The 26,402-nt window shown below is 43.1% G+C and overlaps 1 protein-coding gene across 1 annotated transcript in view; it reads left to right on the plus strand.

The window, feature by feature from the left end:
- KBTBD8 (kelch repeat and BTB domain containing 8) overlaps positions 1 to 24,345 on the plus strand; it is a 44,449-nt gene extending 20,104 nt beyond the window's left edge. The window contains exons 3-4 of the mRNA XM_082266445.1: positions 8,761 to 9,875; positions 23,549 to 24,345. Of these exons, the coding sequence (XP_082122571.1) occupies positions 8,761 to 9,875; positions 23,549 to 24,009 (1,576 nt within the window). The 3' untranslated portion in view covers positions 24,010 to 24,345. The remainder of the gene's footprint in view (positions 1 to 8,760; positions 9,876 to 23,548) is intronic.
- Positions 24,346 to 26,402: the final 2,057 nt, after the last annotated feature.

Genomic DNA, 26,402 nt, shown 5'->3' on the forward strand with positions numbered 1-26,402 from the left:
TGTGTGTGTGTGTGTGTGTTCCCATTCAGCTGATGAGTTTTCCAGTGTTAAGGATGCAGCAGCTGGCTTCCCAGCCCACTCTTTAAACAACCAGCTAATGTTAAAGACACCGGTGGCCACCGCCTGCAAATATTTGCATCTAAAATCACAGCTGCTTGGGGAAATTCGCAGTGAAAACTGAGGGGAAATTTGCATCGGACATTTGTAAACCTAGCCTTGATCTGTAAAAGTTCAATTGCATCTTTACCACAGGGGGTAGACTTGTTATATGGCCCTAAATGCTAATCAAGGAGTCTGTTGGCATTTTCAGTAATAGTCTACACGTGAGATGATCAGCATCCCCAATGGAGATTTTTTTTTTTTTTTTTTTTGACAGCATACAGGATGATTAGTATTCCATCCTAATGTCATTGAATAGATCCATTGTATGTTTTTTGATTTTCAGATATTCCCATTGGAAATCACAAATACTTTCCAAAGAAATCTGATACCATTCCTTGTCCCTTTAAAATGTAATGGCACATAAATATATAAATATACAGTATCTCAAAAAAAGTGAGTACACCGCTCACATTTTTGTAAATATTATTTTATCTATCATTTCATGTGACAACACTAAAGAAAGGACACTTTGCTACAATGTAATGAGTGTACAGCTTGTATAACAGTGTAAATTAGTTTCCCCCCCTCAAAATAACTCCATACACAGCCATTAATGTCTAAACCGCTGGCAACAAAGGTGAGTACATCCCTAAGTAATAATGTCCAAATTGAGCCCCAATTAGCCATTTTCCATCCCCCCAGTGTTGTGCGTCTCGTTAGTGTTACAAGGTCTCAAGTGTGAATGGGGAGCAGGTGTGTTAAATTCGGTGTTATCGCTCTCACTCTCTCATACTGGTCACTGGAAGTTCAACATGGCACCTCATGGCAAAGAACTCTGAGGATCTGAAAAAAAGAACTGTTGCTCTACATAAAGATAACCTAAACCAGTGATCGCGAACTTTGCCTCTCCAGATGTTTTGCAACTATATTTCCCATGATGCTAAACTACACTGCAAAGTGTATGAGCATCAAGGGAAATGTAGTTCCAAAACATCTGGGGTGCCAAGGTTCGCCATCACTGGCCTAGGCTATAAGAAGATTGCTAAGACCCTGAAACTGAGCTACAGCATGGTGGCCAAGACCATACGGCGGTTTACCAGGACAGGTTCCACTTGGAACAGGCTCCGCCATGGCCGACCAAAGAAATTGAGTGCACGTGCTCGGCTTCATATCCAGAGGTTGTCTTTGGGAAATGGATGTAGGAGTGCTGCCAGCATTGCTGCAGAGGTTGAAAGGGTGGGGGGGTCAGCCTGTCAGTGCTCAAACCATACACTGCATTCAATTGGTCTGCATATCCCAGAAGGAAGCCTCTTCTTCTAAAGATGATGCACAAAGCCTGCAAACAGTTTGCTGAAGACAAGCGGACTAAGGACATGGATTACTGGAACCATGTCCTTTGGTCTGATGAGACCAAGATAAACTTATTTGGTTCCGTTGTGTCAAGCATATGTGGCGGCAACCAGGTGAGAAGTACAAAGTCAAGTGTGTCTTGCCTACAGTCAAGCATGGTGGTGGGAGTGTCATGGTCTGGGGCTGCATGAGTGCTGCCAGCACTGGGGAGCTACAGTTCATTGAGGGAACCATGAATGCCAACATGTACTGTGACATACTGAAGCAGAGCATGATCCCCCTCCCTTCAGAAACTGGGCCGCAGGGCAGTATTGCAACATAACGTCCCCAAACACACCTCTAAGACGACCATTGCCTTGCTAAAGAAGCTGAGGGTAAAGGTGATGGACTGGCCAAGCATGTCTCTAGACCTAAACCCTATTGAGCATCTGTGGGCCATCGTCAAACGGAAGGTGGAGGAGCTCAAGGTCACGAACATCCACCAGCTCCGTGATGTCATCATGGAGGAGTGGAAGAGGACTCCAGTGACAACCTGTGAAGCTCTGGTGAACTCCATGCCCAAGAGGGTTAAGGCAGTGCTGGAAAATGGTGGCCACACAAAATATTGACACTTTGGGCGCTATTTGGACATTGTCAATTAGGGGTGTACTCACTTTTGTTGCCAGTGGTTTAGACATTAATGGCTGTGTTGAGTTATTTTGAGGGGACAGCAAATTTACACTGTTAGGCTCCATGTACACGGGACGTTGTTAAAAGTCCCTTTGAATGCTGGAATTTTTAGGACGTTTGAAACGTCCGGTCGCGTTTGTACCCGCGTTTAGCGGCGTTTGCGTTTAGAAGCGTTCCTAGAGGTCAAAAAAATTATTCCCTTTTAAAATGGAAAAACGCAAACGCTAAACGCGGGTCATCGCGTTCGGACGCGTTTGTGCGTTTGAAACGCCGGGAAACACACGTTCGAACGCAAATAATTGCGTTCTAAAAACAGTCCCTGAACGCAACTGCCTGCAAATGACTGTAAACGACCTGGTGTACATGGACAGATGAGATAAAATGTAGATGGGTTCAGGGGCTTCTGAAAAAAAACGCCCAACTGCTCCTAAACGGCCATTTCCAGCGTCCCGTGTACATGGAGCCTTATAAAAGCTGTACACTCACTACTTTACATTGTAGCAAAGTGTCATTTCTTCAGTGTTTTGTCACTTGAAAAGATATAGTATATTTACAAAAACGTGAGGGGTGTACTCACTTTTGTGAGATACTGCATATATTGGCTATTGTCCATATCTACAAGGTTTTTTACTTATCTATCTGGTGGTTTAATCACAGTGTTCTGAACAGCCAACAGCACATTCTCCTGATGCCAACTTAAATTAAAGAGCTTTTTCTTTTTATATATTTATTTAAAGACAATTGTTGAACTTCCCTGGTTACTTGTACAAATGCGCAAATATTAGCATTAGTATGTTGTGCTGGGAACAACCTCAATTTTTCTTCTAGAGTTCCTTTGTGAAACTTGAATCTCAAACTTGTCCAAGTCTGGCAATGGCCAAAAACTAGGACCCAGACCTAAAACTTGAATCTCGTATCAAGAGTTCATATAAGGAGTGCTTCTCTTAGACTGTTCTTTGTCACATTGGTGCTTTTAGCTATTACATGTTCCCTAATAGGACTTTTGGAATTTCTCCCAAATGGTATGACCCACCTACTGCATTTTCCTCACTGCCCTTTTAGCTCACAATTGATTACTTGTATTTACATTAGTTGGATCTTGATAAGCTCCTACCTGTTCTTCGCTAACATGATTTTCTGGCAGGACAATATCTGGGGTAATCATAGCTATGTTATGGGAATAAACCTTAAAGCGGTAGTAAACTGGCGAGGAAAAAAAAAACCTCCCTGTGAGTTAATGTCATAATGTGCTAGTATGCATCACATACTAGCACATTATGAAATACCTGAAAACGAAGCCGTGCAGCATCTCACTGTAACTGTTGAAGGCACTTCTATCCTGGTTCGCGACCTGCGGTCATTATTATTAATAAGAATAATATACAGGATTTATATAGCGCCAACAGTTTGCGCAGCGCTTTACAAATTGAGGGAAGACAATACAGTTCAATACAGGAGGAATTAGAGGGCCCTGCTCATAGAGCTTACAATCTAGAAGGGAGGGTAAAGTGAAACAAAAGGCAAGAACCGTGGGGGATGGGTTGATGGAGAAAATGGAGGTACATTTATTAGGGGCTGGTAGGATAGGCCTCTTTTGAAAAGGAGGGTTTTCAGAGATCGCCTAAAAGATAATCACACAGATAAGGGTAAGGAGTTCCATAGGATTGGAGAGGCTCTGGTAAAGTCCTGGAGGCGAGCATGGGAGGAGGTGACGAGGGAGCTAGAGAGCAGGAGGTTTTGAGAGGAATGAAGAGAGCGATTAGGTTGGTATTTTGAGACAAGGCTAGTGATGTAGCTGGGAGCTAAGCTGTGGATTGCTTTGTAAGATGTTGTAAGTATTTTGAATTTAATTTGTTGGGTGAGCAGAAGCCAGTGGAGGGCTTGACAGAGAGGAGCAGCTGACACAGAGCGATTGGTAGGTCATCTGGCCGAGCCGCAATGTCACTCTGCGCATGCACGTGGGAGTCAAATGGCACACCATCCATTGAGCGCACAGTGTGCATGTGCCGGTGACATCACCAGTGCTGTTTAGGTTAATATCTTCTAAACTGTACAGGTTTTAGGAGATTTACTGTACCTACAGGCTTACCTGTTTGTATAATTAAAAAGAAAACTCCTTTACTACCACTTTAACCACATCTAAAATAGTTGGACAATCGCTGTACATTTTCCCCATTCCCAAGCTGCCTGTATCCTCTTCAGTGCCATGAAATATCCTGGTGACGCCATATTTCAACACAAAACAAAACTGGCCATACACCAATGACGTCTTTGGGATCCGACTGGGTTTGTTGAACAGACAACACACCCTGCATCCTTCCACCTGGAGCCAGTGTGTGCTGTCCAATAAATTCAGTCGGATCTTAGAGGTCATTGGTATGGAGCTTTCTTTGTTTGTGTTGAAGTAGGTCTATAATATGTTAAGTAAATCAGATTCCCCTCCCACCTTCTGTTGCATTCTGTGAAAGTGTTGGAGAACAGATCATTGCTAACAGCTATAGCCTCTGGCCAAAAAATGGTATGAAAACCAGACGGGCTGATTTGATCAATCAACTTGGTTACAATCGGCCTGCCTACACACGTTTGGAATCTCAACTGGTCCTGCTAAACCGGATGAGATTTGAATAGTTTATGGCTGGCTCTAGGCATCTGTTTGCCATGTAACAAAATATTGTCTATACCCACCACCCTTTTTTTTTTTTTTTTTTTTTTTATTCCTTTTACATCCACTGTGAGTATATCCCTCTGAGTCATTTTTCTAAGCTGCAGTGAAGGCTGTCAAATAAATGTGAAGATGGATCAAATTTATTTTTCCTTCTCAAGTTGATTTGTAATCTGTCAAGATCTCTCTATATTTGAGGTCTCTTCTATTTTGCATGGTCCATTTGTAGACTCCACCTCCACATGTCGTCATGTTCCTTTGAATATTTTTAGCTTTTTAATATTTAGATTCCCCCCCCCCCCCCCCAATTTTCTCTTTTGTCACAAATGTAGGGAGAGTTAAAAAAAGAATTGGCATTCTGCAAGTAGATCTGTTGTATTTCATTTTAAATATCAATTTCTTCCTGTGATATCTTATAAGCATTCCATCAGATTCTGGCAGAATTGTATGTATTTTTTTTTTCTCCCCAAATGTTTTAAAATTGAAATTCATGTTTTTTAAGATGCAAAGAAATTTGCAGGCGCAGACCAAACGGATTTGTAATTGACATTTATTTCTAAAAATTATTTTTAATGTGCCAAAACAGACGATTTATTCTAAGTGACATGCACCACTTAACTCGGTGTCCCTGCACTTTGCAACGGTTGCAGGGACACAATAGGTTTAGTGGTGCATGTCCCCTCAGGAATCTCTCCTCATTACTTATGTGACACATTTTATTGCATATTGCTTTCATTATCCCAGAGGATACGCTCCAGCTGTGAGGAGAAGAGCGCGCACAGCAGCTATGCCCACCCCTCCCCTCCCCCTCTGTTGCCCATTCACAGAAGCCTTTGTATTTTGTGAATGAGTACCTATAATGCAAAGACTTATGTGACCGGGCAGAAGGAGGGGGGGGGGCATAGCAGTTTCAGAAACTGTGCGCTTGAGGAACTGAGACTACAGTGAGCAGGTCAGTTATCTTCCTGGAGCACCATGAACCTGTCAGGTGAATAATAGAGAAGTCTACAGGTGGCATACACCTAGTTAGACTTGACTCCTAGTATGCCGGCAGTTTTTACATAGCTGGATGCCTGGAATGCAGCTTTAATCACTTCATGTCCGGCCTATAGACATATGACAGCCGGCGTTGGCTTTCCCATCCTGACTGGACGTCATAAGATCCCCTTACGGATGGTTTCCGTAAGGGGCTGGCCGCGTCTGCTGTGACCTTTTCTTAATGGATCTGGCAGACGGTGCGCAAGCCTCTTGTATTAGAGGTCAGGATCCTCCGTTTTCCTGTTGAGGCGCGTTCTACGAGGGCGCTTGGTGCCTCTTGGGCCTTTCGTCATCTGGCGTCAGTGGGTCAGGTTTGAAGGCGTTCTTCTGGTCGTCCGTGCACACTTTCACATAATTTTATAGGGTGGATATGTCGGCATCTGTTGATGCTGCCTTTGGCCGCAAGGTTTTGCAGGCACTGTTGGAGAGTATTATTCCTTTTTTTTTTTTTTTTTTTTCCTATCACAGCAATTCATTTAAAAAAAAAAAAAAAAAAAAAAAAATCTACACTAAATAGAACAGAATAACCAGTCCTATATGTTAATGGTGTTTACCACCTAAATATTTATATTAAACCATGTGTTTGGAATAGTTAGTGGTGACAGTGCCACATCCCTGATTAACCTCCCTGGCGGTAATCCCGAGTGTGGCTTGGGGTTAATTTTCAGTACCAAAAGCGGTAACCCCGAGTCACACTCGGGATTACTCTGCAGTGAAACTTACCTTGTCCCCACGATCCCCCGATGTCCTCCGGCCGATGCCGGTGTTCTATCCGAATACCGCTACCTATCAGATTCTGCAACTGGAAGTGATGTTCAGACGAGAACTTACTGCACATGCGTTCCAACATAGGCACTATGCGTTCCAATATAGGATATGTTCTTACACCCAAGCAACTCTTGAATTTCAGACTGATTTTAGCAGTAAACTCGCATTATATACTGAAATAGTCTATTTCACTGCGACCAGTTTGTCGCTGAGCAGTGCTGGGTGTACCAAGATGGACGTCGCCAACTTCTACCTGCAGGTTTCTCGCTATATTTACTGTATTACAATAATAGAAATGTAAACTGTTAATTCAGTCTGTGACTGAATCAGGACACTGCGACTGGGTATCTCCCCCAAGAACCGGCTTCCTAAGCTCTGGAACACGGGATCCGTGAATCTGGCTATAGTTACCCCCAAGAACTAGACAGTACAAGATTTTGAGTCAAACCAGAATCAAACTGTTTATTGAAACACAAAGCAGAAGGTGTGCACTCTGACAACCCCTCCCCCTTAGCCAATCCACACAAACATACACCTCCCATAATAAGCTTACTCAAGGCAGACCTGAACAATGGAATGCAGGTATTGTTCAATAACAAACCCCCACCCCACTAGCAAGGGTCTATGAAAACCCTTTATGCAATATATCTTTATATATTTCCTGAGGGACACTGTTCAGAAATATTACAGTCCCAAGTGAAAGAGCCCTTCACTCTTTCAACACAAACCACATATAGAACCCAGGATAACCGGGGTAACACGAAAGGCTGAGTCCAGTGTGGTTGTACAGTGAGTCTGATTAGTGCAGACCTGACTGCCCCTAATAGACACAGGGTAGCTTACACATAAGAGGGGCTGGAGAAGCTGGACAAGTAGTCTCCCATCCTCCCTAAAGCAATCTGGGTTCCACAAGCCCCCCCAACCAAAGTGACTCAGTCTATAAGGTCCGCTTACTGGTAAAATTAAACTAAAATCCAAGACTGACGTCGTGTAAGAAGATGTCCGCAGCTGCTTTGTGTTCTCACATTAGGAAACCTATTGTAATGCATAGCGGCCATGTTGGAACACAGTAAGGGTCCTTTCACACGGCCGCTCCGTGTGTCCGCAAATCATCCCATCCGTTTGCGGATGATTTGTGGACATAATGTAAGTGAATGGCATTGCGGATGTCAGCGGAATACCATCCGCTGACATCCGATTTGCCCCCTTTCAGTTCTGTTCCGTTTTTTCGAATGGAACAGAACCCTATTTTTTCATCCGTGTAAAAAACGGAAAGGAAGGAAAATCGGATGTCAGCGGTGTTATCCGCTGACATCCGCAATGCCATATACTTACATTATGTCCGCATATCATCCGCAAACGGATGGGATGATATGCGGGCACATGGAGCGGATGACAGAAATGTCATCCGCTCCGTGAAGGAAAAAAAAAAAGTCCCGCAGCGGACTTAAGCAGCGGAGCGGCCGTGTGAAAGGACCCTAAGTTGTGTGTTTTTTTTTTTTTTTTTTTCTTCTGACAAAAAAATGCAGCAAGCAAGATTAACACCACAATGGAAGTGCAATAGACCAGTGTGAAGACATACGTAGGATTTTAAGTGTTTTTTTTTTTTTTCTTGCACTAAAGGTCCCTATAATGGCCCCACAATAAATTAAAATTCATGATATTTTAAAAGTAGACTATAGTACAATTTTTTTTATTTTTTATATTTTTTAAAAACTATAGTTTTCGGCCAATGTATCCTGCGTTTTCGCTTTCGGCACCAAAATTTCCTTTCCACCCGCAGCCTAATGGGATGCAGCACAGGTCCCCAAAAGCTACGAGACCATTCACAATGTGCAGCGCTACTCGTGCACACGCAGTGGGAAGCCGGCTTTCTAAAGTAAATATGCCGCCAGCTGGGGCCGACAAGCCAGTTGAGATGAGGACTGCACTGGATCCCATGACAGGTAAGGTTAGGTCTTTAATAAGACTTTTTTAGTTTTTGTTTTTAGGGTTAAGAACCGCTTTCAAGCACAGCTTCCCTAAATTTCAATGAATCTGTAGGATAGGGCATTTCAGACATAGCAAGAATTGACATATAATGTAAGTCTACACCTCACAAATTGATATTGCTAAAAAAAAAATTACTATCACTTTGAATGTCTTTTCAACTGCTTCTTGTTGTTCCCTAGATCTATGTTCACCAGTGGCCTTACAGAGAGCACACAGAAAGAAGTCCGAATAGTAGGCATTGAAGCAGAGTCCATGCAGCTAGTCCTGAACTATGCCTATACCTCCAGAGTTCAGCTGACTGAGGCCAACGTCCAAGCTTTGTTCACTGCAGCTAGCATCTTCCAGATCCCTCCACTCCAGGATCAGTGCGCCCAGTATATGATCAGTCGCCTGGACCCTCAGAACTGTATAGGTGTATTTATTTTCGCTGATCACTATGGTCACCAAGAACTAATAGATAAGTCTCAAGAATACATACGTAAAAAGTTCGTGTACGTCACCAAAGAGCAGGAGTTTCTACAACTGACGAAGGAGCAGCTTATAGGTATCCTCAACAGTGACGACCTGGACGTGGATAAGGAGGAGCACGTCTATGACAGCATCATCTCTTGGTTTGAACAAGACCAGACTGAGAGGGAGGAGCACCTTGTGGAGATCTTTGCCAAATGTATTCGTATGCCTCTTATGGATGAACAATTTGTGGAGAAAATCCCTCCTATGTTTGCACGGGCGATGCCTAAAAACCACGTCCAAAAGGGAAAGCTTAGTGCCAATTACTGTAATCGGCGTCTTGGCATGACCGCTTCAGAAATGATCATCTGCTTTGAAGCCGCTAGTAAACACTCAGGGAAGAAACAAACTGTGCCTTGTCTAGACATCCTCACAGGAAAAGTCTATAAACTATGCAAACCCCCAGGGGACCTGCGAGAGGTTGGCATTCTTGTAACACCAGATAATGAACTGTACATTGCCGGGGGTTACAAGCCTAGCAACAACGATGTCTGTATAGACCACAGAGCAGAAAGTGACTTCTGGTTGTACGACCATTCAAACAATAGGTGGTTAGCCAAGGCCCCCTTGCTTAGAGCACGTATAGGTTGTAAACTGGTTCACTGCTGTGGTAAGCAATACGCCATAGGTGGGCGAGTTTATGAAGGAGATGGTCGCAACCCGCTTAAGTCCGTCGAATTCTATGATGTAAGAGACAATTGTTGGACGGCTGTAAGTTTAATGCCAGTGGCGATGGAGTTTCATAGTGCTGTAGAATATAAAGACAAGATATACATTTTACAAGGTAAGGCATGATGTTTAAGGTAAGTAGTGTGTGTCCTGTATTTTTATAAGAATCAAAGTGTGACCTCCTACTATTCACCTTTTTAGGAGCATGTTACATATTTAGGGTGCAACATGCTCCCTATACACCCACCTCTTGCCGCTAGTGCTCCCCGTTCTGTGACACTCGCTGTCACTTTTTTAAAATGGATTGGCTATGTGCGTTTTCACCCACATAACCACGTCATTCATTCAGTGTGCTGTAAATGAATGAACTTCAAGTACATTGGCCTCCACGGCAGATGGCTGTAGTTCTTGGTGAACTGCAAGGGCGCTGGTGAGTGCTTTCGTAGTTCATTGACCCTTCCTGCAATTCAGTAATTGTCTGCCTATATGGGTGCAATGCCTTTTACAGGCTGCTGTGTAAAGACAACCAAGAAAAAAAGCAATCAATAAATGCACATTTTTAACTGGAATATATATATATATATATATATATATATATATATATATATATATATATATATATATATATATATATATATATATATATATATATATAAATAGTTGTGCTCATAAGTTTACATACCCTGGCAGAATTTGATTTCTTGGCCATTTTTCAGAGAATATGAATGATAACACACAAACTTCTTTCACTCATGCTTAGTGTTTGGCTGAAGCCATTTATTATCAATCAACTGTGTTTACTCTTTTTAAATCCTAATGACAACGGAAACTATCCAAATGACCCTGATTAAAAGTTTACATAGCCCAGTTCTTAGTACCGTGTATTACCCATTTTAACATCAATGACAGCTTGAAGTCTTTTGTGGTATTAATGGATGAGGCTTTTTTATCTTAGATGGTAAATCTGCCCATTTTTCCTGGCAAAAAGCTTCCCGTTTCTGTAAATTCTTGGGATGTCTTGCATGAACTGCACGGTTGCCATCTCCCCAGAGTGGCTCAATGATATTGAGGTCAGGAGACTGAGATGGCCACTTCAGAACCTTCACTTTATTCTGCTGTAGCCAATCGCAGGTCAACTTGGCCTTGTGTTTAGGATCATTGTCTTGTTGGAATGTCCAAGTATGTCCCATGCGCAGAATGCAAATTTTCCTCCAGTATTTTTTATTTTTTTTTTTAACATACTGAATTCATCTTGCCATCAATTCTGACCAAATTTTCTGTGCCCTTTTTGTAGCTCACATCCCCAAAACATTTAACAATCTATCTCTGTTTCACTGTAGGAATGGTGTACCTTTCATCATAGGCCTTGTTGACTCTCCAAGATGTAGCGGTTATGGTTGTGGCCAAAAAGCTAAATTTTGGTCTCATCACTCCAAATGACTTTGTGGCAGAAGGTTTGACGCTTGTCTCTGTGCTTTTTTGCGTATTGTAAGCAGGATACTTTGTGGCATTTGCGCAGTAATGGCTTTTTTCTGGTGACTCGACCATGCATCCCATTTTTTTATTCAAGTGCCTCCTTATTGTGCATCTTAAAACAGCCTCACCACATGTTTTCAGAGAGTCCTGTATTTCACCTGAAGTTGTTTGTGGGTTTTTCTTTGCATCCCGAACAATTTTCCTGGCAGTTGTGGCTGAAATTTTAGTTGGTCTACCTGACTGTGGTTTGCTTTCAACAGACCATCCAACCCCCCACCCCATTTTCCACTTATTGATTAGTTTGAACACTGCTGATTGGCATTCTCAATTCCTGGGATATCTTTTTATACCCCTTTCCTGTTTTATACAGTTCAACGACCTTTTCCCGCAGATCCTTTGAGAATTCTTTTGCTTTCCCGAGACTCAGAATCCAGAAATATCAGTGCGGCACTGGATGAAGGATGCAAGGGTCTGTCAGGAGTCCAGAAACTCATTGACCTTTTTTTATACACCCACTAATTACAAGCAAACAGATAACAGGTGAGGATGGTTGCCTTTTTAATAGCCATTCAAACCCCTTTGTCAACTTGTGTGCATGTTATCGGGCCAAAATCACCAGGGTATGTAAACTTTTGATCAGGGTAATTTGGGTAGTTTCTGTTGTCATTATGATTTAAAAAGAGTAAACACAGTTGATTGATAAATGGCTTCAGCCAAACACTAAGCATGAGTGAAAGGTTTTTGTGTTATCATTCATATTCTCTGGAAAATGTCAGAGAAATCATAAATTCTGCCAGGGTATGTTAAACTTATGAGCACGACTGTATACAAAGGTATATCTTCTACTGCATCTGGACCCCACTGGACTGGATGTTAGAAGAGAGAGCCTGGAAGTGGTTTCATATAGGTCTGTTCTGCTAAAATGACTCCCTTAGTGTATAGACCAGTTGGCTGGGAGCTACCTTAATTACTTTTGGTTGCTGGGTATCTTATTCCATATAGTTTTTTTTTTTTTTGTTGTTTGAAGGCATCTGTTGGGTGAAATGTCATGGACTTTTTCCTCTTATACAGAATTGAGCAGCCCACTTTTACCTGCTACCAGCTCTATTGGTTTCAGGAGTACCTCTAATCTTTAGCCTTTTAGTTGCCTTACTGCTACAGTCACATGTTAAATTCTAGACACAGGGTAGGGAGACAGCCCCACTGTAATGTGGGCTCCTAGTTTACCTTCTGCAAACTGTTCTGGAGAGGCTTGCAGTGCACCTTCCAACAGTGCCTACATTTGCATCCTAGAATCATGTTAATCTCTGATCTAGGACTCTGGTCTGTGCTTTGGATGAGTCTTGGAGTCTGTCTGGGTGTGGCTGGTTCCTCTTCTCCTCTTGACGGTTTTACCGTAGTATGAAAGTTTCTTGACCCACATTCTCCATTCTCCAGTTGTTGGCGTTCTCTGATCAGAGAGGTACAAGTACACACACTCAAGCAGAATTTAAATCTGATTTACCCGCTGCATCCAAGCCATTAGCTGCCATCTGATTCTCAGTCCTCTGGTCCTTGGCTGATGAGTTTGCTCTTGAGGAGTCACACAATAACACATTTATTTCCAAATATGCCACAATGGTGGTGATCTACTAAAACTGAAGCACAAAAAATCAAATGCTGTGCATAGTAACCAATCTGCTTCCGGGTTTTATTGGCAAAGCTTAATTGACCAAGCTTAACGTCTTCAATACAGGGCACCTATACCCCCTTTCTGCCCAGGTCAATTTTCAGCTTTCAGTGCTTGTCGCATGTTGAATGACAATTGCGAAGCCATGCAACACTGTATCCAAACTAAATTTGTATGTATCTTTATTTCTCTAGCGCTCATCGACAGACGTAGTCCTCGGTGATACACCACCTTCGGGTTATGTTACCTCCGCAGGAGCAGGACTAGACAGGAAATTAAAAAGCTCTGGCCACACCCTAGGGGCAGTCCCAGAGGGTATATCCTCTCTCTCTCTGCCTCAGCAAATCAGTTATTTTCTGTCTAGTTAGGAGTAAGGACCTAGATACCTTGCTGGGATCTTCGGTCCTGGCAAGATTTTTTTCTTAAAAAGATTTTTTAGACAGCTTTTTTCTCCAGTGTTCCTGTGAGATCTTCAAGCAAAAAAGCTGAACTGGGCGACGGGCTGGATGTTGAGATCCGGTGGTCACCCCAGTTCAGCCTACGAGCGCGTGCAGGCCATAGCTCCGCGCTGGGTCGGCCGCGACAAAGTCCCATTAAGGGACTGACCCCGCGAGTTAAACGTCTCGCTGAAACGCCAAAGACCATGAGTCACGGCGTCCGTATTGGTCGACAGCCCTCCCGCCCCGGTGGAGAGGGGTACTGTCAGGAGTTGGTGCCCGCCTGGTTCCGGTATGGTGAGTAGTATGTTCCCCCTTTTTCCCTGACGGGTTTTGTGGTGAACGCGGGCCCCTCTCTGTATGGTAAGAAAGAGTCCTTTCTATCCTATAACATGTCACAAATCCTCCTACTTTGAGTGTGATTTATGTGTGCAAAAGCCAGGAGGCTTGGCTTGGGAACTAACAATCTATTGTATACATGTTTTAAAGATGTAATCTGTGGCATTCTGGGAATCTTATGGGTTAAGTATAAGCTACCTACCAGTCAGAAGCCACGGACATGTAGACTGCCTTCCAAATCAGATCTCCAGCTATTTAGCAGGCCTCCCGAACGGCCACGCGGTCCGCCAGGGCCGGTACCGCCAACCACGCATATCCCCATGCAGAGAGAGTGTTGTGTGCCCTGCAGCACACCGCTATTCAGTTTAGGCCGCCGCCATTTTTTTTGCTGGATCGCACGAGCCGCCATTTTGGCGTAGCCTCGTGTCTCCAGCATGGGGGCGGCCATGTTTGAGGTGATTCTACACCTCGTGGAGCTTGGGGGAGGCACCGGAAGGCGTGCAGAGGGGCGGAGCCGCCTCCTTTCTTCCTGGGCAGCCAGCCAAAAGACTTCCTGTTTGTCAAGACAGCGCTGTAAGCTGTTGCAGTTTAACTCTGAGCATCAAGTGGTGAGCCTGGGGGTCTATCTCTCTCTCTCTCGATCGATGGGGATCCCTAAGCAGGTAACACTAAGGGGCTTTTTTGTGGCGCTGGGGGTCAGAAAAAAAAAAAAAAAAAAAGTTTTTTTCTTTACTTTTGAATTATATTATCCAGGAAGTAACTGGAGTTATTATGGACCCTGCCACACATATTCCCCCACCTGTTTCCCTCGAGGGGGCCTCGGGACCCGCCGGTGCACAGAGTATAGAGTCATTTACAGCAATTTTGGAGTCTATGGTGGCTCGGGTGGAGGCGGCCTGTCAGGGACGGGGGTCAAGGAAGCGACCCCCGCCTACCCCTATACCATCTGACACCTCTGACTCAGATTCAGAGATGGTCACGGCAGTTGCAGGTTCCTCTGCAAGGGCTGTTATCCCAGGTAAAGCCCCCTCAGACAGTGAGGAGTACGCTTCTTCTCTTGCTATAATTCAGGAAGAAGCATTGGTGGACGCACTAGTTGTGGCAGTGCAAGAAACCTTAAAACTTGAGGCTTTACCGGCAGAGGCAACTGAAACAGAGAGGCCTTTTGGGACTAATAAGCCCATCAAGACGGCGAAGGCTTTTCCTGTACCTAAATGTTTTGGTAATCAGATTAAAGGAGAATGGGAGCATTCTAAACGTACCTTTACTATTTCCAAGCGTATTGCTAGACGCTATCCGTTTGAGGAATCCATCATTAAGAAATGGACGGTACCACCAGTCGTGGATCCGCCTATTTCCAGGCTGAATAAAGCCACGGTTATTCCAGTGGAGGACACTTCGTCCTTTAAGGACCCGGTGGATCGAAAGATAGAAGCAGAGTCCCGCACTATCTTTTCTCTGATAGGGTCAGCATTTAGACCAGTAATCGTTATTGGTCTAGTTTCCCAGACACTTACGGAATGGGCGAAAATGGTACGCCAAGATCTTAGGGGAAAAGATATTCCCCAGGAGACATCTGATTTGATGGAACAGATCATACAAGGGCTACGGTTTATCTGTGACGCAGCCTTGGACACTACTCCCCTATTAGGGCATGCATCTAAGTTAGCAGTGATCCTCAGACGTGTGCTGTGGTTAAAATGCTGGTCAGCTGACCTAGGTTCCAAAAAGACCTTGACCAATCTCCCCTTTCAGGGGAATCGTCTATTTGGAGCCAACCTAGATGAAATCATTAAGGATGCCACTGGGGGCAAGAGCACTTTTTTGCCACAGGCTGCAAAAGCTAAGGGACCTCGCAACAAGCGAGGACCTTTCTTTACCGCCCATAAAGGGCGCCCGGCTGGTACTAGCGGGAAAGGCAAGACTCCTCCAGGAGGGTTCAAGAAGGGGACCAACCCAGCCAAACCCGAAGCAAAGGAGTACACAGCCTGAAGGTGCGCCCCCACCCGGTTTCAGGGTGGGGGGACGTTTTCACCGGTATTCAGGACATTAGATCGAGCATCAACCACTACTACCGGTGCGATTCTTCCCTTCCAACATTTAAGTACCACAGGAAGCGGTAGTTACCGTTCCCTGAAAAGATCTTTTCCTTTACCTTTTCCTAAGATTAGTCCCGATACCTCACAGGAATCGGATCTGGTTGACCAGATAGGCCAAGTAGCCTCTAGTCGGGTGACTTCGGTCCCTGAGGTTCAACCAGAAAAGATCACCTTTCCTGATAACTATCAGGTATCTGATAAATGTGTGGGAACAGATAACGACCAGACTTTCTCGGATGGTCGGGGCCAGATAGCTCTAGGGACGCCTGATTCAGATCCTATCAGCGCCAGTGGTCCTAGAAATTCTAGGCTGGCCTCCTCAAGCCGGCCTGGCCGACTTGGACATGTTAGTCGCAGACGTTCCGTGGGAACTTCGTCTCAGGGAGTGTCTGTGGTCTCAAGGACCAATTTACCTTCGTGCTTTACAGTCGCTGGTTTTAATGGCCTGGCCATTGAGACCCAAGTACTGAAGGACAGAGGTTTGTCTACTTCAGTCATTCCTACCCTTATTAAAGCAAGAAAAGCGACTTCCAGCAAAGTCTATTATCACACATGGAAGTCTTATATTGCGTGGTGCGAATCTTTAGGATTTCCTCCACGTACCTATTCGGTGACTCGAATATTGGCCTTTTTGCAACAAGGGGTTGAGCAGAAGCTAGCCTTGAGCACCATCAAGGGTCAAGTTTCAGCATTAGCAATCTTCTTTCAGAAGCCTTTAGCTACCAAATCCTTGGTGCGGAATTTCATCCAGGGGGTGCGGCACCTGGCTCCTCCAGTCCGCGCGCCCTTACCGCCCTGGGATCTTAATTTGGTTTTGTCGGTTCTACAGAAACCTCCCTTTGAAAACATCAGGGAGATTCCCTTGCTTACTCTATCCCAGAAGGTGGCCTTCTTGGTGGCTATTACTTCTGCTCGCAGGGTGTCAGAACTGGCTGCATTATCATGCCAGTCACCATACCTAGTGATTCATAGGGATAAGGTAGTACTTCATCCTAAGCCATCTTTTCTTCCCAAGGTGGTTTCAGATTTTCATCTGAATGAAGATATTGTACTACCTTCCTTGTGTCCTCAGCCCAAGCATCATCGGGAACATGCGTTGCATTCCTTAGATGTGGTTCGGGCAATCAGGGTATACCTGAAAGCTACGGAATCATTCCGTAAGACGGATTCACTTTTTGTGATCACGGATGGCCCCAGAAAGGGTTTGCCTGCATCTGCCGCGACCATTGCCAAATGGATTAGACAAACGGTGGTACAGGCTTATTCTATTAAGGGTCAGAGTCCTCCGTTCCCTGTTAGGGCGCACTCCACTCGAGCGCTCAGTACTTCCTGGGCCTTTCGCCATCAGGCGTCAGTGGTCCAGGTATGTAAGGCGGCCACCTGGTCGTCGGTACATACCTTTACAAAATTCTATAAAATTGATGTGACGGCATCGGCGGATGCCTCATTTGGCCGCAAGGTTTTGCAGGCCGCAATTTGAGGAGACCGGTGGTCTACCTCGAGGGTTTTTTTCTGTTTGAAAAAAAAAAAAAAAAATTTTTGTTTTCTCTTTTTTTTGGTTGAGTCTCATCATTAAGGATGAGCATTGTAAACTTCTAGTTGGCACCGGTTGGGCCTTCTAGTTTGGGATTTGATTTCCATTTTCCCACCCCTCAGTTGTGATACTGCTCTGGGACGTCCCGAAGGTGGTGTATCACCGAGGACTACGTCTGTCGATGAGCGCTAGAGAAAAATGGATTTTTGTAAAATCTTACCGTAAAATCCTTTTCTCTTAGCTCATCGACAGACGTAGTCCCCGCCCCTCTGTTTTGGAGTTGGGTTGGGTTAAATTCTCTAAGCACTGCTTTTTCACATAACTGATTTGCTGAGGCAGAGAGAGAGAGGATATACCCTCTGGGACTGCCCCTAGGGTGTGGCCAGAGCTTTTTAATTTCCTGTCTAGTCCTGCTCCTGCGGAGGTAACATAACCCGAAGGTGGTGTATCACCGAGGACTACGTCTGTCGATGAGCTAAGAGAAAAGGATTTTACGGTAAGATTTTACAAAAATCCATTTTTTTACACACACACACACACAAATAGCGCTTTCTTTTGGTGGTATGTGATTGCCACTGGGTTTTATTTTTTGGTAAACCATTTTAAAAAACATTTTAAAAAACATTTTGAAGAAATTTTGGTTATAAAAATGTTGTAAATAAGCACATTTTCTCCTGACGGACCACTGATGAGGGGGCACTGACAGGCTTCCCTGGTGGGCACTGACAGGCATCCCTGGTGGGTCTACACTGATAATCCATGCACTGCTTATCAGCCTTGACAGACCCCCCCCCCCCCCCCGTCAAACGGCACATCCTGGTTATGATGTGACCAGCTAAGATAAGAGATGCAGTGTGTCAGAGCGGCACATCGTACCACCAATCGCTGCACTGCGAGCCCTCGTGGCTTATCCTGCCTGACGTATGACTCCCAGTCATAATAACCTAAGCACTTTGTGGCTGTCCTTCTGCTATATGGTGGGTGGGAAGTGGTTGTTAGTAGCTGACTTGACTACCTTGCACAGCTGCACCATATTCTAGGTGCACCAGTTTCAGTAAAATCTATCTCTTTCCCCCCCCCCCCTTATGTCTCAGAAGCGGTCTTAAAGGGTAACTCCAATTTCATGGTAAAAAATGGCAAAAATATATAGTGTATACAATTGCTACACAAGCCATACTGTGATTGAATGTTATTAAAATTTTAATTCAATCTGCAGTGCTGTCATTTTCTGTAAAATTCAATGCAATATGGCAACTTAGAGGAGCTCAGCACACTATTGGCATATGGAGCACTCCTGGAAATGTCACTACCTGCTTCTTACCATTTTTGGTTGGATAATCTCCAAGGGTTAGTCACTTCTAATGGGGTGCAGACCCTGCATTTTCCTAATTGTAGCACTGAAAGTATATCAGCTGGTAGGTAATGTAAAAGTCACTACCATTTCAGATTAACTTTTACACATAGAATCAAGAAACAAACCGCTTTGAGCATAGAAAGCACAGTATAGGAGTAATGAGCATAGGAGGCACAGCAGACGCCAGCATTGTCAGCTGGGGTGGGTGAGTATTGTTAAATGTTTTAGCAGATTTAGATGCGCCAACAAATTTGAAGCCAAGCTCCACCACCCTTTATAATCCGTTACAGAAAATCGTATTCCTTTTGGGATTAAGCTTTTGAATAAATAGTTTCCCTATTTCATGTAAACTGGTTTATTCTGCTGGAGAGCTTGAGCTTTTGAAAAACAGCAGACCTACTGGCCAGATCAGCAGATAAAAAACTGAAAAAAAAAAAAAAAAGGAAGCTAATACAGCCATCACGTCTAAGAATTGGTAAGCTGCAATATAATGTTTTGGGTTTAATACTGCTTTAACGCTCCTCTTTTATCCTGGAATCCTAAGTACTCCCTGCCCCTTTCCTCCCTGAAATGTCTTCCTAGCCTGCTTTGTTGAAAAAAAGGAGGGCATTCTGTTTATCCTCATTGCTCTGGCCTGGCCCAGGTGGAAGTGGTACACCAGCTTGATAAGTCCTGGCAGACCCTCCATTGCCTCTTCCACTTTAATATCTTTTTTTACCATCCTGCTTTAACTGAATGGCGTTTGAGGCATTAGGGACATCTGAGTCTGATTTCTACAATGCTCAACAGTGGGAAGTCTACTTGTGACATTTTTCTAGGCTTACTTCATTTGGTGTGTGTCTTGGGGCTTCCACCCCAGAAGTTGCTTTGTGAGATTAAAATTTGCAATTTTTAAAATTTTCCTTTAGATTTAGCCCCAACTATGCAGGGTCCTGTCTCATTGCATACATATTGAAAGTGTTTGTTTGACCTCCCATGGTTTCAGAAAATCGAAAAGGAAAATTGTATAATGTACGGCCAGCCTTATTATCTCCTTTCTACAGCTGGGTCTGGATCAGCATCTGGCTGTCGGCACCATAGGGTCAGAGTTCTTTCCTTTTTTCTATTCGGTTTTGATTGTTGCCCTTGCACTCTGTTTTGAAACTTTTTTTTTTTTTTTTCCCCGTTTTTAGGGGGTCTCCCATGTAGCTTCGACCGTCTGTTCCCCTGTGACTCTCTCTCAGGGATCTAAAATTGGTTCTCTTCACTTCAGAAACCAGTGATTGAACCCATTAGACATTCCTCTCTCTACCTCACCAACAAGGCGGGGATTCTTGTAGTCCTCTTCTCTGCAAGGCAGTTGTCTGAGCTGAAGTATCCTTGAAAGAGAGGTGTTGAGGCCTAGGGCTTGCTTTTTGCAGATTGTTCACCCATCTGTCTGGATCCAGGTCACCAAAGCAAATTTTCCTTCATTGTCTGGATGTGGTTCAGGCTGTGGAAGATTGATTCAATTTTTGTAATCCTAGATGGACCCTGTAAAGATGCACTGGCTTTTCAATCCACCATCTCTAATTTGGCTCAGGAAGACCATTGTTCCAAGTTAATGGTCTCAAGGGTCAGGTTCAGCAGTCCCTGACCAGGCAGACTATTGCCTCGTACACACGCAACGATTGTTGGCCATGAATTTTCGGCCAACGTCCGATTGGCCGATTTTCGGCTTGTTAGTATGATGCTTCCGACAACCGACTCCGACTTTTCGGCCGAACAAAATCTGGTTTGCATGCTATAAAATTTTTGTTGGCCGTCAACAGAATGGCCGATTTTCCGTCAGTCAGTACAGATTTCGGCAGACAAAAATCTGTTGAGCAAGACTGGGCATGCTCAGAGAAGAAAAAACACACGGAAAGTAAACCAGCACATGACATCACTTCTGAAGTTGGTTTTTGTTGGCCGAGAAAATTCTTGTGCACTCCAGAGCACATTCCAACCAACACAACAACACTGGACAAAAGTCGGCCGATCATCATTGTGTGTGTGTGTGTACGAGGCATTAATCCGATCTGTGAGTGCTTCTTAGGCCTTTCATCATCAAGCAATTGTTTCCCAGATTTAGAAATCTTCTACCTGGGTGTCTGTGGAAACATTCTCTAAGTTCTCTCAGGTGGACATTGAGGTCTCATCTGATGCTAGTTTTGAGCATAAGGTAGCTCTTTGCGTGCAGGCAGTTCCCAGTATGCATGTATTTGTGTAGCTGTGAAGCAAAGAATGTTTCGGACCAAGTACAGTGACTGATTCCTGGTAGGCTTTTTTTTTTTTTTCTTAAGCAAGAAAATGAATAGAGGTGTTTCATTTAGAGAGGGTGATCAGACTTTCAGACGATCATCCCTTTTTAACTGACCTTCCCATCGTATGTATGTATGTGTACATTTTGAAGTCTGCTGGCCAATGTTCTTCAAGACTTGGGTCTGTTTTATAAAGCAGGGAATGGGACTTTCACCAAACATGATTGATCCGATCGATGTGTATGTATAAGCAGGTATTCTTTACAGTGCTGTGAAAAATTATTTGCCCCCTTTCCTGATTTTCTTTGCATATATATTTAAGATCATCAAACAAATGTTGTTCTTACACAAAGATAACCCAAATAAATACAAAATGCAGCTTTTAAATGATTGGGGGGGAAAGAAGCTGTCCAAACTTGCCTAACCCTATGTGAAAAAGTAATACCCCCCCCCCCCCTGCTAAATAATAAACTGATTAACCACATTATTTGGAAAGAGTCAATTTTCACTTGCCACGCCCAGGCCTGATTACTGCCAGACCTGTTGAATCAAGAAATCCCTTAAATAGAAGCTGTCTTACAAAGCCAATCACAATAAAAGATCTAAGGCAACACATGTCGTGATCCAAAGAAATTCAAGAACAGATAAGAAACACAATAATTGACCTGTATCAGACTGGAAAGGGTTACAAAGCAATTTCTAACGATTTTGGACTCCAGTAAACCCCGGTGAGAGCCATTATCCACAAATGGAGAAAACTTGGAACAGTGGTGAACCTTCCCAGGAGTGGCAAGCCTACCAAAATTATTCCAAGAGCATGATGACTGATCCAGGGAGGTCATAAAAGAACCCAGAACAACATCTAAAGAACTGGAGGCTTCCCTCAGTTAAGGTCTGTGTTCGTGATTCAACAAATAAGAGCTTTGCAAAAAATGGCATCCATGGGAGAGTTCCATGGCAAAAAAAACTGCTAACCAAAAAACAGCTTTTGTCTCATTTGCCAAAAAAATGTTGTTTGGTTATTCCTAAGACTTTTGGGCAAATATTCTGTGGACTGATGACAAAAAGTTTAACTTTTTAGAAGGTGTGCCTCCTGTTAGATCTGGCGAAAACTAACCCAGCATTTCATAAAAAAACATCAGGCCAACAGTCAAACATGGTGGTGGCAGTGTGATGGTCTGGGGCTGCTTTACAGCTTCAGGACCTGGACGACTTGCCATAATTGTTGGAACCATAAATTCTGCACTCTACAAGAAAATCCTGAAGGATGTCCAGCCATCAGTTTGTGACCTCAAGCGCACTTGGGTTTTGCAGCAGGATAATGATCTGAAACACACCAGCAAGTCCAGTTCCTAAATCTCTCTCCAAAAAAAAAAAAAAAGTTTTTTGTAATGGCCTGGCCAAATTCTGGACTTAAATCTGATTTGAGATGCTGTGGCATGACCTTAAACAGGCTGTTCATGCTCAAAAACCCTCCAATGTGGCTGAATTTAAAACAATTCTGCAAATAAGAGTGGGCCAAAACTCCTCCACAGCGATGTGAAAGAATCATTACCAGTTATTGCAAATGTTGATTGCAGCTGTTGCCACCAAGGGTGGCACAAGTAATTATTAGTTTTAGGGGACAATTTACTCTTTCACGTATGGCTGGCTGGGTGGGTTTGGACAACTTTTTTTTTTTTTATTCTATTCTCTCTCTTCCCCCCCCCCCCCCCCCCTTTTTAATTCTCATTTTAAAGACTGCATTTTGTATACTGTTTGATTTCCAATATTAGAGAATCCTTCAGGACCGATTTTTAAACCTTTTTGGTCTCCTGTCCGTTTTTCTATTTTTTGATATGTGTCCTATTGGGAAGGATTTCTCATCACTTTGGGCCCTTTCACACGGGCGCTCTGTATGTCCGCAAATATCCTATTTTTTTGCGGATGATTTACGGACATAATGTAAGTCAATGGCATTGCGGATGTCAGCGGATGGCCATCTGCTGACATCCGATTTTCTTCCTTTTCAGTTCTGTTCTGTTTTTTGGAACGGAACAGAACCCTATTTTTCCTCCGTTCAAAAAACGGAAAGGAAGGAAAATCGGATGTCAGCGGTGTCATCCGCTGACATCCGCAATGCCCATAGACTTACATTATGTCCGCATATCATCCGCAAACGGATGGGATGATATGCGGACATACGGAGCGGATGACACAAGTGTCATCCGCTCCGTGGGGAAAAAAAAGTGCCGGAGCGGATCGCAATGCGGTCCGCTCCGTGTGAAAGAGCCCTTTCTGTCCTTAATGAGAGGCAGCAGGAGCAGGTGTCCCCGTTTGGAAGATTTACCGTCCCTTTTCTGTTGCACTCCAAAGTCTAATTTTATGTTTTTTTTAGAAGTGAGTGTTAATGAGTGATTTTTATTTGGACTGCTGCTGTCCATAAGACTGCAGTACCAGATTGTGGATAACTTGGAATATGCATAAAAGCTTCTATGTACCATGTTCAACAAAAAACACTAATCATGGCTAGAACTTATAGCCACTCAGCCATACTGCAGGTGAAATTGCCTTTAAAAATATGTGGAGGTTATAAGTGTGTTGTGGGCTTTTGCTTATTTTGTTTTTTTTTTTTCTTAGGAGATGTATTTCTGTGCTATGATCCTCCAAAAGATTATTGGTGTCACTTGACTCCCATGAGTATGCCGAGAGTTCAAGGCATGGCAGCTGTATACAAAGATAACATCTACTATGTAGCTGGAATTCGGGGCAACCAGCGGGTGCTCACTGTGGAGGCTTACGATGTCGAGCAGAACCGGTGGACTCGAAAGAACGATCTTCCATGTGAACAGTCTTCAAACCCGTACATTAAACTTTTGGTCACGAAGGGTAAACTCCACTTATTCGTCCGTGCAACGCAAGTAAGCGTAGAGGAGTTTGTTTTCCGAACCAGTCGAAAAAATTCCCTGTACCAGTATGATGAAGTGACTGACAGTTGGAAAAAAGTCTATGAAACACCGGAAAGGCTATGGGATTTGGGCCGTCACTTTGAATGTGCAGTTGCTAAACTTTATCCCCAGTGTCTTCAAAAAGTTTTGTAGACTATAAATGGCTTTTCTGTGCTGCCATTGGAAATAGGAAGAAAAAAACTCAAACAAAAAAACAAAAAAAAAAAAATATTGTCAGTATTTAATGTTTAAAAAGTGGACAGTTTTCTGTATTTGTGGATGGGTGCTTTTTCAAGGTTGCAGTATAAGAGTTGGTGAAGGGGTACAGCTTTTTTTTTTTTTTTTTTTTCACCACTGTTTTTATTCAGTGAAACCTGAGTTTACAAAGTGCAATTATCGGCATTGTTTTCACGGCGTACATTTTAATCCAGTTACTCCATTGTGTTTTTGTAGGTACAGATTGTTTTTAAAGTAAGTTATTGATTTGCTTTAGAGGAACCAAGACATCTATGCACTAGAATGAGCAAAGCTGCAAGTAATGATAAGAACTTTAAAAAAAAAAAAGATAAAAACCAAGAATTTTGGTTGGCTCCCACATTATACCTTTTGGACAAGTAACACTGGAGTTTTTTTTTTTTTTTTTTTTTGTTTTTCTTTTTTTGGAGGGCAGTAGTTCATTTAATTTATAGTATTGGATTAGACCAACCAAAACTGCTGCATTAGTTTGGACTGATGCCAGCTGGTTTAATCACCCAGCTGACCCCTGGTGGATTCCTATTGGCTACATTAGTACACCTGAATTCCTAGTTCCATTAGCTTGTGGTGGTTTAAATATTTTGAAAAAATGATACTTAACTTGGTAAGCTTTAGAAGTAGGCCAGGGCCTTTGTGTCCTGGATTCAAAGGCTCCACCTGCCATAGTCCAATATAGATAAAAAAAAAATGTAAAAACTACTCATCACTGGGTTAACAAAATGAAGCAAAATACTACCTACAAAAGAGACTTTACTCTTACTCCACAGTCCATTCCTCTGATCTTTGCTCTGTCCAAGAGCTACGGCTGCCTGTAGAATCTTATTCACGCGTCTAGGACTGTCTGCAGATGCCTGTACCCACCTGCACTGTGGTTTCTTCCACTGACCTCTACATCACTGCTCTGTCCTGAAGTAGGGGCTGGCAGAACTAACCAAAGCACATGGTGGGGAGCCAGGTATTGGGTGCAGTGTCCGATGTGGGGAGGCCCGTAGTCAGCAAAAGAGCGAAGATCGAAGAAACAGGGCAGCAGGATAGGCAGGTATAAAGCTTCCTTTCCAGGTAATGGTTTAATTCACATTTTTCTATTTGTATTTTAATCCCTTTTTTTTTTTTTTTTTCCCAAAGTCATTTGTTTGACGCAATAGGTGACTTTGTCCACCAGCATCTGCTGAAAACTAACCAGTGGTTTTGGGAGGACTTCCCTGTTTACATAACATGAGTAATATAGTTTTGGAGTTTTTAGTGGTAATGTACTATCTTTCGTCAACTTTTTGACTTGACCACGAAAGGTGGTGGAAATCTTTGCTACCCCATAGTAATCCTAGCAGGTTTGCTGTTAAATGAAAGCAGTAAATACTGTCTCCTACATTATATTTTTAAAAATCCTTTTGTATGATGTCGGAGATGGTCTATCTCGGAGTGCCTTCATTGCTACACCATGGCACAATGCGTCGAAGTGGTACTGCATCTTTTAAAGTTTGAAGAATAATTACGGGTAATATCTGAGGCAATATCACTAGGCTTTGTGTCTTTCCCTACCTTCTGTTTAATTTAGAGAATGAATGAATGCATTTACTGTGAAACACTAGAGATAAATGGTTTTTATCTGTCTCCGGTCATTACTCCCTTTACAGCTCACAACGTACTGTAATCTTCCATCGTCGTAGAGGCTGCAATACAATTTTTTTTTTTTTTTGTAGGGTTTCTCATTTTTTGGCTGTTTTTAATGCTTCCTTCAGTATTGATTTTTATCTTGTATAGATTATTATACTATATATTTCATTTTTAATTCAAAAAAAGCAAGTTTTTTTTTTTTTTTTTTTTTTTTTTTGAGCAGGTTTTCTTTCTTTGTTCACATGCTTTAATTTTTGTATTTCAATGGTGCTATCTTTGTAACAAAAACTAGAAGACCAAATCTAGGATATTTACCCCAAAATGTGTTTCCTTTTGTAAAATAGACTTAAGATTCTATTGGCAGAATAGATGTGAAGCTGCATGTGCACACTTCGAAACCTACTAAAAAAACTGCTGACGCTCCAAGATTTAAGCATTGTAAACTCTAAACATACATAGTTCTCTCATCTATCCTTCACTCACCAAATTATGTATGTGGATCTATTTGGACATATGCAGCTGAGTTGCATAGGGAGTTGAGTTTAAATTGTTTTACGATGTTCTGCCAATCCAGACCATCTGCAATGGAAGTTTATCCAACTGGTTAGGTAGTTCATGTCTGTTTTTTGACTGGCATGCTGTCCATTTTCTTGGAGTAAATGTGAAAAGTAACTATA

This window comes from Pelophylax lessonae, assembly GCF_965119305.1.
Source record: "Pelophylax lessonae genome assembly, chromosome: 8".
In the NCBI taxonomy this organism is placed as follows: domain Eukaryota; kingdom Metazoa; phylum Chordata; class Amphibia; order Anura; family Ranidae; genus Pelophylax; species Pelophylax lessonae.